At 40.1% G+C, this 13466-nt stretch overlaps 2 protein-coding genes across 7 annotated transcripts in view; one reads left to right on the top strand and one right to left on the bottom strand.

The window, feature by feature from the left end:
- The window catches only part of FRMPD4 (FERM and PDZ domain containing 4), a 570850-nt gene extending 561556 nt beyond the window's left edge, over positions 1 to 9294 (bottom strand). The window contains exon 1 of the mRNA XM_081946813.1: positions 9229 to 9294. The gene's annotated coding sequence lies outside the window, so the exon portion shown is untranslated. The remainder of the gene's footprint in view (positions 1 to 9228) is intronic.
- The window catches only part of ARHGAP6 (Rho GTPase activating protein 6), a 235521-nt gene that overhangs the window by 114140 nt on the left and 107915 nt on the right, over positions 1 to 13466 (top strand). The window contains exon 1 of one of the 6 annotated variants that reach the window (XM_081946822.1): positions 2163 to 2506. The exons of the other annotated variants lie outside the window; for them this stretch is intronic. Coding sequence (XP_081802948.1) covers positions 2417 to 2506 — 90 coding nt within the window. The 5' untranslated portion in view covers positions 2163 to 2416. Of the gene's footprint in view, positions 1 to 2162; positions 2507 to 13466 lie in introns of those variants that run through there. 6 annotated transcript variants of the gene reach the window in all.

The raw sequence follows: 13466 nt of genomic DNA, 5'->3' as shown, positions 1-13466 counted from the left end.
TTTCTTTTTAAAATTTTAATCACTTTGTCAAAAAAGCTATCTAAAACAGAAATAAGCAGACTAGCATTTTTTTATATCAAAGGCCAGATTAATATTGGCCTTCTACTAACAGTGGCATCAAAGCCAGAGTACCAGAAGCAGTGGTGGCAGGGCCATTCCTTTTTTTTCTATCTTAATAGCCCTCTTGTTTTATGTCTCTTTTGTTTGATTGTCTCTTCTTTCACTGACCGAATTTACATAAACCACAATGTATTTGATAGTTTTACCTTACAGTGTCACATGAACTTACCTGCTAAGTTTAAAGAAAAGATATCATGTATAAACTTAGTTTCTTTATTTTTATTTCTTTTCTGCATATAATTTACAGATGGCTACTCAAAGAATTTTAGACCTCCTCTAAAACAAATGTGGATAGATCTCAATTTAATTTTCAAAAATATCTCTTGAAAATGAGTATCATCCTAAAAAAAGTAAGAGATTTTAGGGAATTATTCACCTATTACAAATGACTAAGTAAATATGAATAATTATGAATATATTATATAAATATAGCATACGTATGACAATAGTAAATATTTCATTTTACATAGTCTTCTTGATGTAGGATAGTCCAAATAGTATTTTGCATACTGACTCCATTTTAGTTTTCTTTAACTGTAACATTAGCAAATGAGAATTAAAGATGGCATGACTTTTAAATGGATGTTTGCCTGTATTTATTGTATGAAATATTTGGTTTAGGTGGAAAAGATGGTAAAGAAGTACATACATAGAAACTCTGACAGCTATTGCACAACAATCTAATATATTTTATCCTTTTCTTTACTTTACATAAACAATCTTACATCTAGCTGACATCAGAATTGTTTCTGGTAGATAGATGTTTTAGTCCTTTCTGGGCAATATTTATCTCTTTATTGGTTTCATTAATCTTGGACTTTTGACTGATTTTAACATACTGTTCCAAGGGAATTCTTTTCAATTGTTTCTCCTTTGCAAAACAATTTTTGATTTCATTCTGTGAAAGCCAAATAAATATCTATATTCAGGAGCAGTGTATGTACAATTTGGGGGTGGGATGGTGTTTTTTTAATTCTTGAGATAAGCAATTTCCATTATATTCCACTAACAGGCTCCATGAAACAATACAATAAGCAGGGAAAGACATGGAAGCTTTCCAGATAGCCCCTCCCCCCATTTGTTATTTTCCAGTTTCTGTTGAAACATTAGGAAAAGGAGAACAAACTATTCTTGCATTGATTTTCCTCCTGATATATGGAATTTGTAGTACATTATTTTCCTACCCATAAGCCTTTTTCCAATTCTGAATTGACTATTATCTGAAGGTCTTTTGAGTTGACATGAAACTGTATTAGCATAGTTCATACAACCACCCCTATCTTCTTTTTATTGTCTTTCTTATTTGTCATCTAAATTCCCTGAAAGGTAAAGGTGACAAAGTCTAATAGAATTACTCACTTTGAAGGTGTCCATGGACAATGTCAGAATAAAAGATAAACAGGACTTTAACATCATTACTACCTTGAAAGAATAATTGGATCTGTGGTGACTGATTTAGACTGAATAGTCTCATAATGTGGGCAGACAGATGGAATACAATATGTGTTTTCATGAAGGTTTCATATGGATCTCTTGCTCCAATTGAGATCAGCAGGGATGCATTTTTTCCCCGAGGTCCCTTCCCTTCCTCTCTCTTTGCAAGTTGCTGTCGTTTTTGTTTGCTTGTTTCTTGATGAAAGCAAAAAGGTGTTGATTTTCTGCCACAGCTCAAAGAACGGTGTTTCTGCTGAACGTCTGGTTCGTGCAGTTGTTACGCTCACCAGTCTTCCTATAGCGAAGCAAAAAGTGACAACCTACGTCTATAGTACGGTAACGTTAAAGTAACGAGAAGCTGGTAAGTGGCTGGGCGAGGGACAGGAGTTTTATGTTGCCTTTCAGGGCAGGCTACCAGAGGAAATCGGATGCCATTTTCTTCTTTCTATCAATTCCCGCCAAATAATTCGCTCTGCCAAATCTCCCCCATGAAACAAAAAGTCTGAGGAACAAAAAGAAACTCCCTCCTTCCAGCTGCCGAGGGAAGACGGGCTTGCGAGCCCCCGGCGCCTTCCTATCTCTCGCTCTCCCCTCCCCTCTCCAAGCTAATCGTCGGGAGAAAATCAGGCCCGCCCTCTTGGCCCCACTTAGGAGGCAATAGGGGTGGCGGCAGCAGTTGTAGTTGAATCTCCAAGCCATCCAGACTTTGCGGAGTATTAACCTTCTATAAAGCCGATTTTTCGAGGCGATGCGGTTCGTGTTGACGGTGCGAGGCGGCGGAAGCTCACCCTTTGGCTGCTGTCTCTGAGGTGCTTCGAGGGAGAGAGGGGAGAGGCGACCGCGGGGGACGGTCCCGCCAGCCATGCTGCAGCGTCGGGGGGACCTGGGGGGCTATCCCCAGGCCATAGCAGACCCGGTGTTGTTGAACGCCAAGCCTAAACTCTACTATGCGGTGAGTGCTGTCTCCTTCCTAAGAGCAAAGCGTCGCTAGGCGCCAAAATAACGGGGTTGGGTGGGCTGCGATAGCTTCTTCAAAGGGTGGAGTGGAGAAATAAACGTTAGGATGCGTAGACTTATCATACCCTTCGCACGGGCTGTTGCATCGCTTGCGTGCATTCCGAACTGCTTTGGTGGAAGGGCGGGGATCAGATTGGGGGCGGGGCTCTTCCCTGCAGAATTTCGGAGTGTGTAACGTGTGAAGCTTCCATCGGTCCGGAATGCATTTCCTCTCTTGGGGCTCTTTTAAGAGACCGCTACTTGCAGTAACGTCAGTTGGGTCTCTCATGCGCACACCTGCAGTTGGGCTGTTGTGGACCTAATGCTTAAACCTCCTCCTCTCATCTATGAGTTGGAGTCATTTTTAGAGGGGGCGGGAAGAGCGATTTTCATTTTTCTACCCAAGACGTTGGGGAGGACGAAGTGCTTGGGAGACGGAATAAAAAGCAAACATTTTCCCTTTGTGAACGCGCTCAGTCTGGGCTGGGTTTTTTGGTTTGTTTTTATAGTTTGTCGCTTCTCTTCTTCGCCCTCTCAGTTTCACAAGACCTAGTCTATGAGGATCTGGCTGAGTTATTTATACAATGTGGTCGTCTAATGCTTAAAGGAAAGGGCTTTGAGTAGTTCCTCGTGGACATAAGTCATTTGAGATGCCCCATCAAATGCTGTCCTAATGCAAATTTAGCATAAATCGACTCATAAACAAAATGTATTGTGTGGGCAATGTATTTTTTTTTATCCCACAATTCGGAATAGTAATTTCTATGCCAGGAATTATAATGGCAGCTGTAAATCCTGCAAGCTGCTGCAGAGATGTGCAGCAACAATTCTTGGAAAGTCTGAGCTGTCACAACAACCAAAACACCTTTTCTTCCCATTAAGAGTGAGGGTCAGTTACAAACACACACACACACACACACACACACACATACACACAATTTTGCTTTGTGACTCGAAGTGGAAAATGATGAACAGCTCAGATAAATAGATACTGCTTCTTCCAATCAGTGTTGTCTCACTTTGATCAGATTCTTTTTATTGCCCTTGCTTGGAGCTAGAAGGCAAGTAAGCAAGAAAAGATAGTCTCTTCACCATTCAGTATCACATATTTGGAATGAATCCAGTGACTTAGGGAAGTATGCAAACTCAGAAAAAACAATTGGCTTTTGCAGAGGAGTTCTGCCAGTTTGTTTATTCTATGTGTATCCTCTCTTAGTAGGGTTTATAAAGATGGCTCACCTAGAGCAGGGGTGTCAAACTCAATTTCATTGAGGGCCACATCAGGGCTGTGGTTGACCTGGGGGTGGGCAGGTGGGCTGGTGGCTGACTGGGTGCACGTGGCCAGCCTGACACCACTCCCCAATCTGATGCCATGTTTCCTCTTTGCATTGGGTAGACCAGGCTGAAGCGATGTGGGTAGACTGGGCTGAAGCGGTGCGGGCTGCCCCCTTACATTTTCCAGGATGGCTCCGCAGGCCAGATCTGACCACATCGTGGGCCAAATCCATCCTGCGGGCCTTGAGTTTGACACCCCTGGCCTAGAGAATGAGCTCTCTTCTTGAATGAGGAGGTGAAAAGATTGCAGAAGGTGAAAAATGCAAAAGATTGCAGGAAGAGATGAAAAGATTGAAAGGAAATATCTTTTTTTTCATGCTGTATTGATAGTAAGGAAACGGGAAAACTTTTCATCTCTCATGTCCAATGGGAGAAAGATAACACTTTTGGCAATCCAGTTAAATTCAGACCATCTCATGCCTGCAGATTCCCAGGGCATTATATATGGTAAGCAGCTCTTGTCAGTCTTATAAGTAGGTTTAAGAACAATGTGAATATCAAAAACATCTTCAGTTTTCCTATAATTTTGAATGCTTTTTAAAGTGTTGCTGTCCAACTTTGGTTTTAATTGATATAGAAGTAACTTGGGCTTAAGGTAATGTTTTCTTAAAAGTGTAAAATATTAAGATGTCTTTGGTAAGAATTAAGGTATTAATCTTTCATAAAATCAGTGTTTTTAGTATGTAGTAATATCCAGTGCTTGTTGTCTTGAATAAACTGAACAAATCTTGTATATGAAGGTTAGGTTCAGCTCACTAGAGAATGCGTGAAAAAACCTATAATATTATTTCTTCAGTTCTTCTCATGTTGAAAGTAAAGCACAGCAGCCTGTTTCACAAAATATGCATTATATATACAAAATATACATTATACAGGATCAAGAACCTTGGGAATATTTAAACTAGACATTCAAATAAAAATGTATCCATAAAAACTAATGCTAGCATGCCTCACAGTAAAAAAAGATCTGTGAAAAAAGTCCATTTTAGCTGCTGTTCTTTGTCAGGGAATGACCACAGAAGGGAAGTTACTTTGATTTTCTTTGTATAAAGTATTTTGGAACTTGGGTGAGGACGCCAAGAGGCCTGCTCCATTTTCCTATCAAGTACCATAGTTTGTCCTTGCTAACAGCACAGTGGGGGATGCTGGTTAAGAGATATTAACATTAGTTCAAGCTCAACATAACATATGTTCTTTTAAAAAATTACAGGAATTTTGTAAGTGCTATAGTACCTTGATTCATAATGACCTTTTACAGTATTTGTCCTTTCAGTGTTCCAAAGGCAGCGCAGCAACTTTAATTTCTAGTTTTTTAAAGCTTTATTACTGTGTTTTCAAGATTTAAGGAATCAATCAATTGCATTGAAGCTTTATGCATTTCTCGCCTCTCTAAACTGAAGGATGACTCATTGGTACTTAGTATTGTTAATATGTTCTTTGTTATTTTTAAGCTTTTAGTATTATTAGATTGCATTATATGTAGGTCTGAGGAAGTTGGGCAGTTGACAAACCACTTCCTTAATACCATTTATACTTGAGGTTTTTTTTTAAAAAAAAACAGCTGCTTATCACTGTGTAGTTTGCTCCTTGCAGGCATATGTAAATATTAAAGTAGCTTAATCATATGTAAAACATGTTGCGGTTAACTTTTCTGGTTTAATAATACAAAACATCACTTGAAAAAGAACGTGACAAGTCAGGTGTGTTTAGTAGACTTGGAATTCAGCTATTGGTTTGATATAGTCATATCCCTGTTTAATTTGATTCTAATTTTCTACATATGATAGATAGAAAGTTGTTTCTGCATAGAGAATCATTTGAAGAGTGAGCATAATAACTTGCACTCAGTGCAAAATCATGTCTTTAATGCCATTAGAAATAAGTATACAAATACAAAACACATCTTTCTTTATATGGAAGAATCTGAGGAGAGTTGAAGTTAATCTCTTAATCGGTTTAAAATTTTAGTCTTGAATCATCGAATCTAGCACTAAGTACTGTTGGAAGAAATGTCCTTCTGGGTTCGGCTCCAAGTGGGGAAAAAGACACTGGAGACATGGAGGCTGCTTGGAAAGATGGTTTTAATGGTGGACAGGACCACATGGCTTGAGTCCTGAACAGAAAAGGTGATCACATGCTTCAATGTTGGTGGAGAAGAGAAGGGAAGAGAAGAGCAGAGGAGAGAGAGAGAGAAAAAGGGCTTGCAGGGCTTTTTATAATCTGTTCTGTCCCACCTATCTGTTTCCTGTTCCTGTGTAAGAAATGTATTCTGATTGGTTGCCAGACTCCCATGGGCCCATGCAAGGGCAACCCTCTAGGGTGAGTTTTGAATTCAGGTTTGATTGAGTTTAGATGCCATGTGGTCAGTTGAGTAAAAGGCAATATTATCCTGCCTTAATCCCATCACAGCTGAAGAGGAGAACTCTTTATTATGTAAAGTGGACGAGCTTGGCCTTCTTAATGGCCCATTGACAAAGTGGGGATGGGCAGGAAGCTGCAGGAATTTAGTTTTTTAAAATGTGTTTCTCCCTTTTTCACATCCAGGAAAATATAATATTCTGCCTTATCAATATTTCCTAGATATTTCATTTTCCTGGGAGTGGGCTAGGTGATAACTTCCTACAGTACTATTTTAATAATGGCAAAAATAGTTATTAATTTAAAAAAAGTTTGCTTTTTATTGTTTTTATTCTACATTATCCAGAGTCATATTGTGAAATGGACAGCTATATAAATGTGAGTAATAAATAAGTACTCAAATATTCAATGTTGAAAAATATTTTAATACTCGCTGACTCAGGTTCCTATTAGAATAGGCTTTAAAACCTGTTTATGCTAATACATATGTCTAATAATTGGACTTTTTAGTAGAAAAGCATTAATTAAAAATATAATTTACATTTTACCTGCATGATTAAGCTGTAATAAAATAGCTAAGAGCATAAGGTATTTTCCACATACCTTATGTGAAGGATGACTAGTTCAGATTTTCTTGTCCTTTGTCTAAAACAAATGTTTGTTTTGTTTGTTTTTGTTTTTATTGGATTTATATGCCGCCCTTCTCCCAAAGGACTCAGGGCGGCATACAACATTAAAAAACACACATCCCAAAAGTTAAAAAGAAATTAAATATATATCCCAAAAAGACAAATCGAATTTATGGAACTTAAGTTACTCTTGTTATTGTTCTCTGCTGGTGATGAAAAGTAATGAACAGTTCATTATCTCAGGTTTGAATTTTGGACTTCTATGAAAAGAATGGCTGAGTCAGCAAGCAGCTCTTCACCAAATATTGAAGAGTATAGGCAGAAGTTTGCTATTATATTAATGTTCTGCTGGCAGAAATAGGCAGTCTATTGGTGGCCAACATTTATGCTTAATATTAAAGGATGGCTGAAGATAGAATTGCAAGTCTCATTAGGATAATGCTAAGATTTTTTTAGGGGTGGTCTACTTTTCAACTGTGATGTACATATTTACATTGTTTTTAGTATTCAAATTCCCAAGGGTGGAGTGAGAGTAAATAAAAAAGAAAATCTTTCAAATCAAGCTCTATGCCAGTGATGGCGAACCTTTTCAGCACTGAGTGCCCAAACTGGAGTGTGCATACACACCGGAGCCCCAGAAACTCAAAGACCAGCTGGCCTGTGCGTATACGTGTGCCGGCCACCTGGTCTTCTGGTTTCCAGTGCACCAATGCACGCCAGCCAGCTGGTCTTTGCGTACACCAGAGCTCCAGAAACTCAAAGACCAGCTGGCTGGTGTGCATGCGCGTGCCAGCCACCTGGTCTTTTGGTTTACAGCATGCGCATGCGTGCTGCACAACTGGCCTTCACGTGTGCCGGAATGCTGGAAATCCGAAGACCAGGTGGCCAGCATGCGTATTTGCACCAGCCAGCTGGTCTTTTGGGTTTCCGGCACTCCGGCACACATGAAGATCAGCTGGCCAGCATTAGCGCACACCAGAAACCAGAAGAGCAGCTGGCAACGGTGTGTGTGTGTGCTGGCAACAGAGGGCTTTGTGTGCCACCTCTGGCATGCATTGTCACTGTGTTAATTGATTTGCCAGCTTGTGCTTATATTCTGAGCTATACAGCAGAATGAACTATACCAGTGATTCCCAAAGTGTGCACCGCGGCTCCCTGGGGAGCCGCGCTATCGTCATAAGGGCGCCGCGAAATACCTGCGCCGGGCGCCCGCTTCCCTCCCTCCTCTCGGGCTTTGGAGGGAAGCTTCTGCAAAAGCCCGGGCATGACAAGTCTCCCAGGCTGAAATTTGCCGAGCTGTACGTGCGCGCCTGTTTTCCACGGTGTGGAGCAGCGGCGAGATTCTGGGCAGCGAGCGATGATTCCGGGGGGCATCAGTGGGGGGGGGCAGGGTCCCCCTCGCGTTCCTCATCTTCCCGGATGGCCCCTGGAATCATCGCTCGCTGCGCAGAATCTCGCCGCTGCTCCACGCCGTGGAAAACAGGTGCGCGCATACAGCTCGGCAAATTTCAGCCTGGGAGACTTGTCATGCCCGGGCTTTTGCAGAAGCTTCCCTCCGAAGCGTTCCGAGGGAGGGCTGTAAACGAGGGAGGGCTGTAAAGAGAAAGATAGACAGAGAGACACACACAGAGTGAGTGATTAAGTGAATGAGTGAGAGACAGACACACCCACATACACAGAGTGACAGAGAGAGAGGAAGGGAGGGGAGAGAGACAGAGGGAGAGACAGAGACACACACACACACACACAGAGTGAGTGAGAGACAGACAGACAGACACACACACACACACAGAGTGACAGAGATGGGGGAAGGAGGAGAGAGAGACAGAGATACAGAGAGAGAGAGAGACAGATAGACACCCAGAGAAAATGACAGAGGGAGACAGAGAGGGAGGGAGGGAGAGAGAGACAAAGAGCCAGAGAGAGAGAGAGAAAGAAAAAGAAAAAAAGAAAGAAAGTGGGAGAGAGAGATGAAAGAAAGAAAGAAAAACAACATATGACCACAATTGAGCCCAAAATTTTGGTTGCTAAGCAAGAGCGGCTCTCCAAATAAATTTCAATCGTGGTTTTGGCGAGATTTGGCTCAGTTGAAAAAAAAGGTTGCCCACCACTGGGCTAGTGTGGTGGTTAAGTTACTTTTCAAAAGCTATTTTTCTGATCCAAGATTTGAGAAGTTGTGCAGCGAACAACAAGCCCATCCATCCCATTAATAATTTTAAATCATTAAACGATGTTCAATAAATTGTGAATTTAAAGCTCGTGTTTAATTTATTTTTCAATTAACCTAACCTTAACAAACTAAAAAGTAGATTTCCAAATCCTTAAAAAGTCAAAAATTAAAAAAAATCGGATGTACCTATTAAGGGAGCCGCGGAAAAAATCCGAAGTGTTATGGGAGCCGCAAACCGAAAAAGATTGGGAACCTCTGAACTATACAATACAATACAATACAATACAATACAATACAATACAATACAATAGTAGAGTTGGAAGGGACCTTGGAGGTTTTCTAGTCCAACCCCCTGCCTAGGCAGGAAACCCTATACCGTTTCAGACAAATAGCTATCCAACATCTTCTTAAAGACTTCCAGTGTTGGGGCATTCACAACTTCTGCAGGCAAACTGTTCCACTGGTTAATTGTTCTAACTGTCAGGAAATTTCTACTCAGTACTAAGTTGCTTCTCTCCTTGATTAGTTTCCACCCATTGCTTCTTGTTCTACCCTCAGGTGCCTTGGAGAACAGTTTGACTCCCTCTTCTTTGTGGCAACCCTTGAGATATTGGAACAATGCTATCATGTCTCCCCTAGTCCTTCTTTCTCTTAAGCTAAACATACCCAGTTCCTGCAACAGTTCTTCATATGTTTTAGTCTCCAGTCCCCTAATCATCTTTGTTGCTCTTCTCTGCACTCTTTCTAAAGTTTCCACATCTTTTTTACATCGTGGCGACCAGAACTGAATTCAGTATTCCAAGTGTGGCCTTACCAAGGCATTATAAAGTGGTATTAACACTTCACGTGATCTTGATTCTATCCCTCTGTTGATGCAGCCTAGAACTGTGTTGGCTTTTTTGGCAGCTGCTGCACACTGCTGGCTCATATTTAAATGGTTGTCCACTAGGACTCCAAGATCCCTTTCACAGTTACTACTTCTTATTTCTTATCTGACAATGATTAGTGCGCATGTCACATAATACGTCACATATTCCAACCTTACTTTCTTTTCTGATCTTCCGTTCGCCTGCCGAAGGACGCAGGCACATAACTCTTGCCAAAATGTAGTTAATTGAGTTAGCAAGTTTTGTATTTTTATTTTCTTTTATATTAAAGTGTTTTTATTAGAATATGCTTTGAGTTTTATTTTGCTTGTCTTCAGAAGTATGCTACAAGGAATGCCAAGATCCTCGCCTCCTTAATTCAGGGTGGAAATCTCCCCTTGACAAATGGTAGCAAGAGCATGGTTGCTATAATTTATGGCTTTTCTCCTTGTTTAGCTACTTCCAACAGATAAGTGTAATAGGCTAATTAGAGAGGATGATTTACAAAAACACCCTTGCCTTTGATTTGCAATGTTACACTTCCTCCTGACACTTCCTCCTGATACGTTCACACAAATCAAACAGCTTCCTGATTCAGAGCAAGAGAAATGGTATGAGGCAATGTAGGATGAAATGGACAGTTTAAAGAAACTTAATTTATTTACACCTGCAAAACCTCCAACAAACAAAAAAGTCAATGGCACTTGATGGGTCTACAGAATCAAGAAGAAACCGAATGGTGAGTCATTGTACAAAGCCAGACTTGTAGCCCAGGGTTTCGCTCAATGTTATCCTGAGGACTACACAAACACCTACTCATCAACAGTCAGAACTGAGAGTGTAAAAATTGCTTTAACCACTGCAACTATTCTTGGTCTAGAAGTTTTCCAGTTTGATGTGGACAGGGCTTATCTACATGCTGACCTAGATGAAGAGATCTACATGAGAGGACCTTCAGGATTCCGACAGCAAGAAGGGGATACCTGGTTCCTGAACAAAAGTCTTTATGGTCTGAAACAGTCAGATTAATGTGGTACTTATGTCTTACTGACAACCTAAATTCAATGGGCTTTATTAAGTCCGAAACTGATGAATGCGTGTTCACAAAAAGATCTAACAATGCATATGAGATATTTCTTGTATATGTTGATGATATTGTTTATATTGGTCCAAATAAGAAAATGAGTGAGATTTTTGCTAAAAGTTTGCAGAGATACTTCACATTGAAATCTTTAGGTCACAGTTACAAGATCTGTACTGCAAAAAGTCCAGACAGTGATTAGATGATGCAAAGAAATATTAAAATTCATAACTCTGCTGATTTTCACATTCCAAATACTTTTATTTACATTTGTTAGATTTATATCATCATTAATTTATGATTGACATTTACGGTACTTTATTGAAGTACTTTGTACACCTTAAAAGTGCAATGAATAAGTATAATCTTTATTGTCATTGTACTTAAATACAACAAATATGTATTTTTTTAAAAATATCCCTGATAGAAGCATAAAGAAGGTAATTTTCTATTAGATGTTTATATTTGTCCAGGCACTTCTATTTTATAATTCATAAATTGAAAATCAGTCGGTCTACTTAAATCTATGTATATTGAAATGGTGGATACATGGAAGCCTTTTTTCTAACTAAACTAGGATTTACTGCATAATACTGTTATTTAGTATTTTTCCAAAGGAATTATCCTTAAGAAACTTCAGAATTTATCCATTAAGCCTGAAGTCCTTTTCTATATGGATATGTGATCAAAAAGTATACTTTTCTTTGTCAGCTTGTCTAAAAATCACTTGATGGCATCACTGTAAGCCAGATCTAAAATCCGAAGGATGTAGCCTCTATCAGAAGATAGCAGAGTAATTAATCAAACGTCTATTAAACTATGACAAGAGGATATACCACTATATCAATTTGATAGTGGGCTTGGCCTAATTTTCCATTTTAAATTCTGTTGAACAAAATTGGCTACTAATTAACTTACATATTATTTCCCCTTAATAAATATCAGATGTTCATATAATTCCTATGTTCAGTTACTTAATGCACTGATTCTCAACCTTTATCCTAAACCCCCTTTAAATATCTTTGGTGGCCACGGACCATGGCCACAGACCCCTAAGACTTGACTCAAGATTTAAAACATAACATCTCTTCAAACCTTTGTGGATGCTCTGTGAAGACATCGCAGCCCCCCAAGGGTCTGCAGACCATAGTTGAAAACCACAGCTTAAAGGTCTTAATAATTGTTTGGGAAATTGCTATGGTTTGTGTAAATTTATTCTAAAAGAATGAATAAAACAATTTGTGGTCGTCCTCTATATTGATCTTTAGAATCTATCTAATATTAATAACTAGCTGAATACCTGTGCTCCGCTACAAAACTGTGTGTCAGGATTGATAAATCGACATTTATAGCTTGAAAATTAGTGAGTAGTTACGATCGGCCTCTCCTCTCCCCTTCTCTCATCGGGCTTGCCCCACAGAAGCCTCTATTCTCCTATCCCCCTTCTCTCCCTCAGGCTGGCCCCATTGATCCTCTCCTATCCCCTTCTTTCCCTCAGGCTTGCCCCACAGAGGTATCTCCTCTCCTATCTCCCTTCTCTCCCTCAGGCTGGTCCCATTGATTCTCTTCATTGGTTCTTAATAGCTAACTGAATACCTGTGCTCTGATACAAAACTGTGTGTCAAGCTTGATAAATCGACATTTACAGCTTGAAAATTAATGAGTAGTTACGATCGGCCTCTTCTCTCCCCTTCTTTACCTCAGGCTTGCCCCACAGAGGCCTTTCCTCTCCTATCCCCCTTCTCTCCTTCAGGCTGGCCCCATTGGTTCTCTTCTATCTTATCCCTTCTTTCCCTCAGGCTTGCCTCACAGAGGTATCTCCTATTTTATCCCTTTCTCTCCCTTAGGCTTGCCCCATAGAGACCTCTCCTATCTTATCCCCTTCTCTCTCTCAGGCTCCTCTCCAAACTCTCAGTCCACAGGCTGGATGAGTCACGTGCTGGCCATGCAGTTGGAACAGAATTATTTTCAGGTTAGGAGGGGGAGTAGAACATCTAGCTCCTTAGCATCAGAGCATGTTAATAATAATGCAAGAAATACTAATGATCTGATGGTCATTTCAAAAAATCCTTTCTTAGCAAGCGCCTAGAAGCCAAGAGGAACATAAGTGCCAAATTTCAAGTTTGTAGGCTTTACAGTTCTCGAGATTTTGTGATGTCATGTGTGGCATTTCGCTTAGATAGATGGGTGGGTGGGTGGATAGATAGATTCAGGATTTACTCCTCAGAGAGCTATTTCTGTAGCAATAGAGACATTATGAAGATTGTGGGAAAAAGAAAAACGATGGAAAATCTTTAAACAGGGACATACCTTCCCTTTGGTAAAGGTTGAATTGTCATAATAAATACTGATGCCAGAATTAGTTATTATTAGTAGTTACAGGTAGTCCTTGCTTAATGATTGCCCTGTTTAGTCACTGTTGCTGAATAAGTAACCTTACAACTAGTCCTCATACTTATGACTGCCACAATGTCCCC

The sequence above is a fragment of the Natrix helvetica genome (genome assembly GCF_964273705.1).
Source record: "Natrix helvetica genome assembly, chromosome: 3".
Taxonomy (NCBI): Eukaryota; Metazoa; Chordata; class Lepidosauria; order Squamata; family Natricidae; genus Natrix; species Natrix helvetica.
Note: the sequence above shows the minus strand (reverse complement) of the source record. Positions and strands in the feature narration are given on the sequence as shown.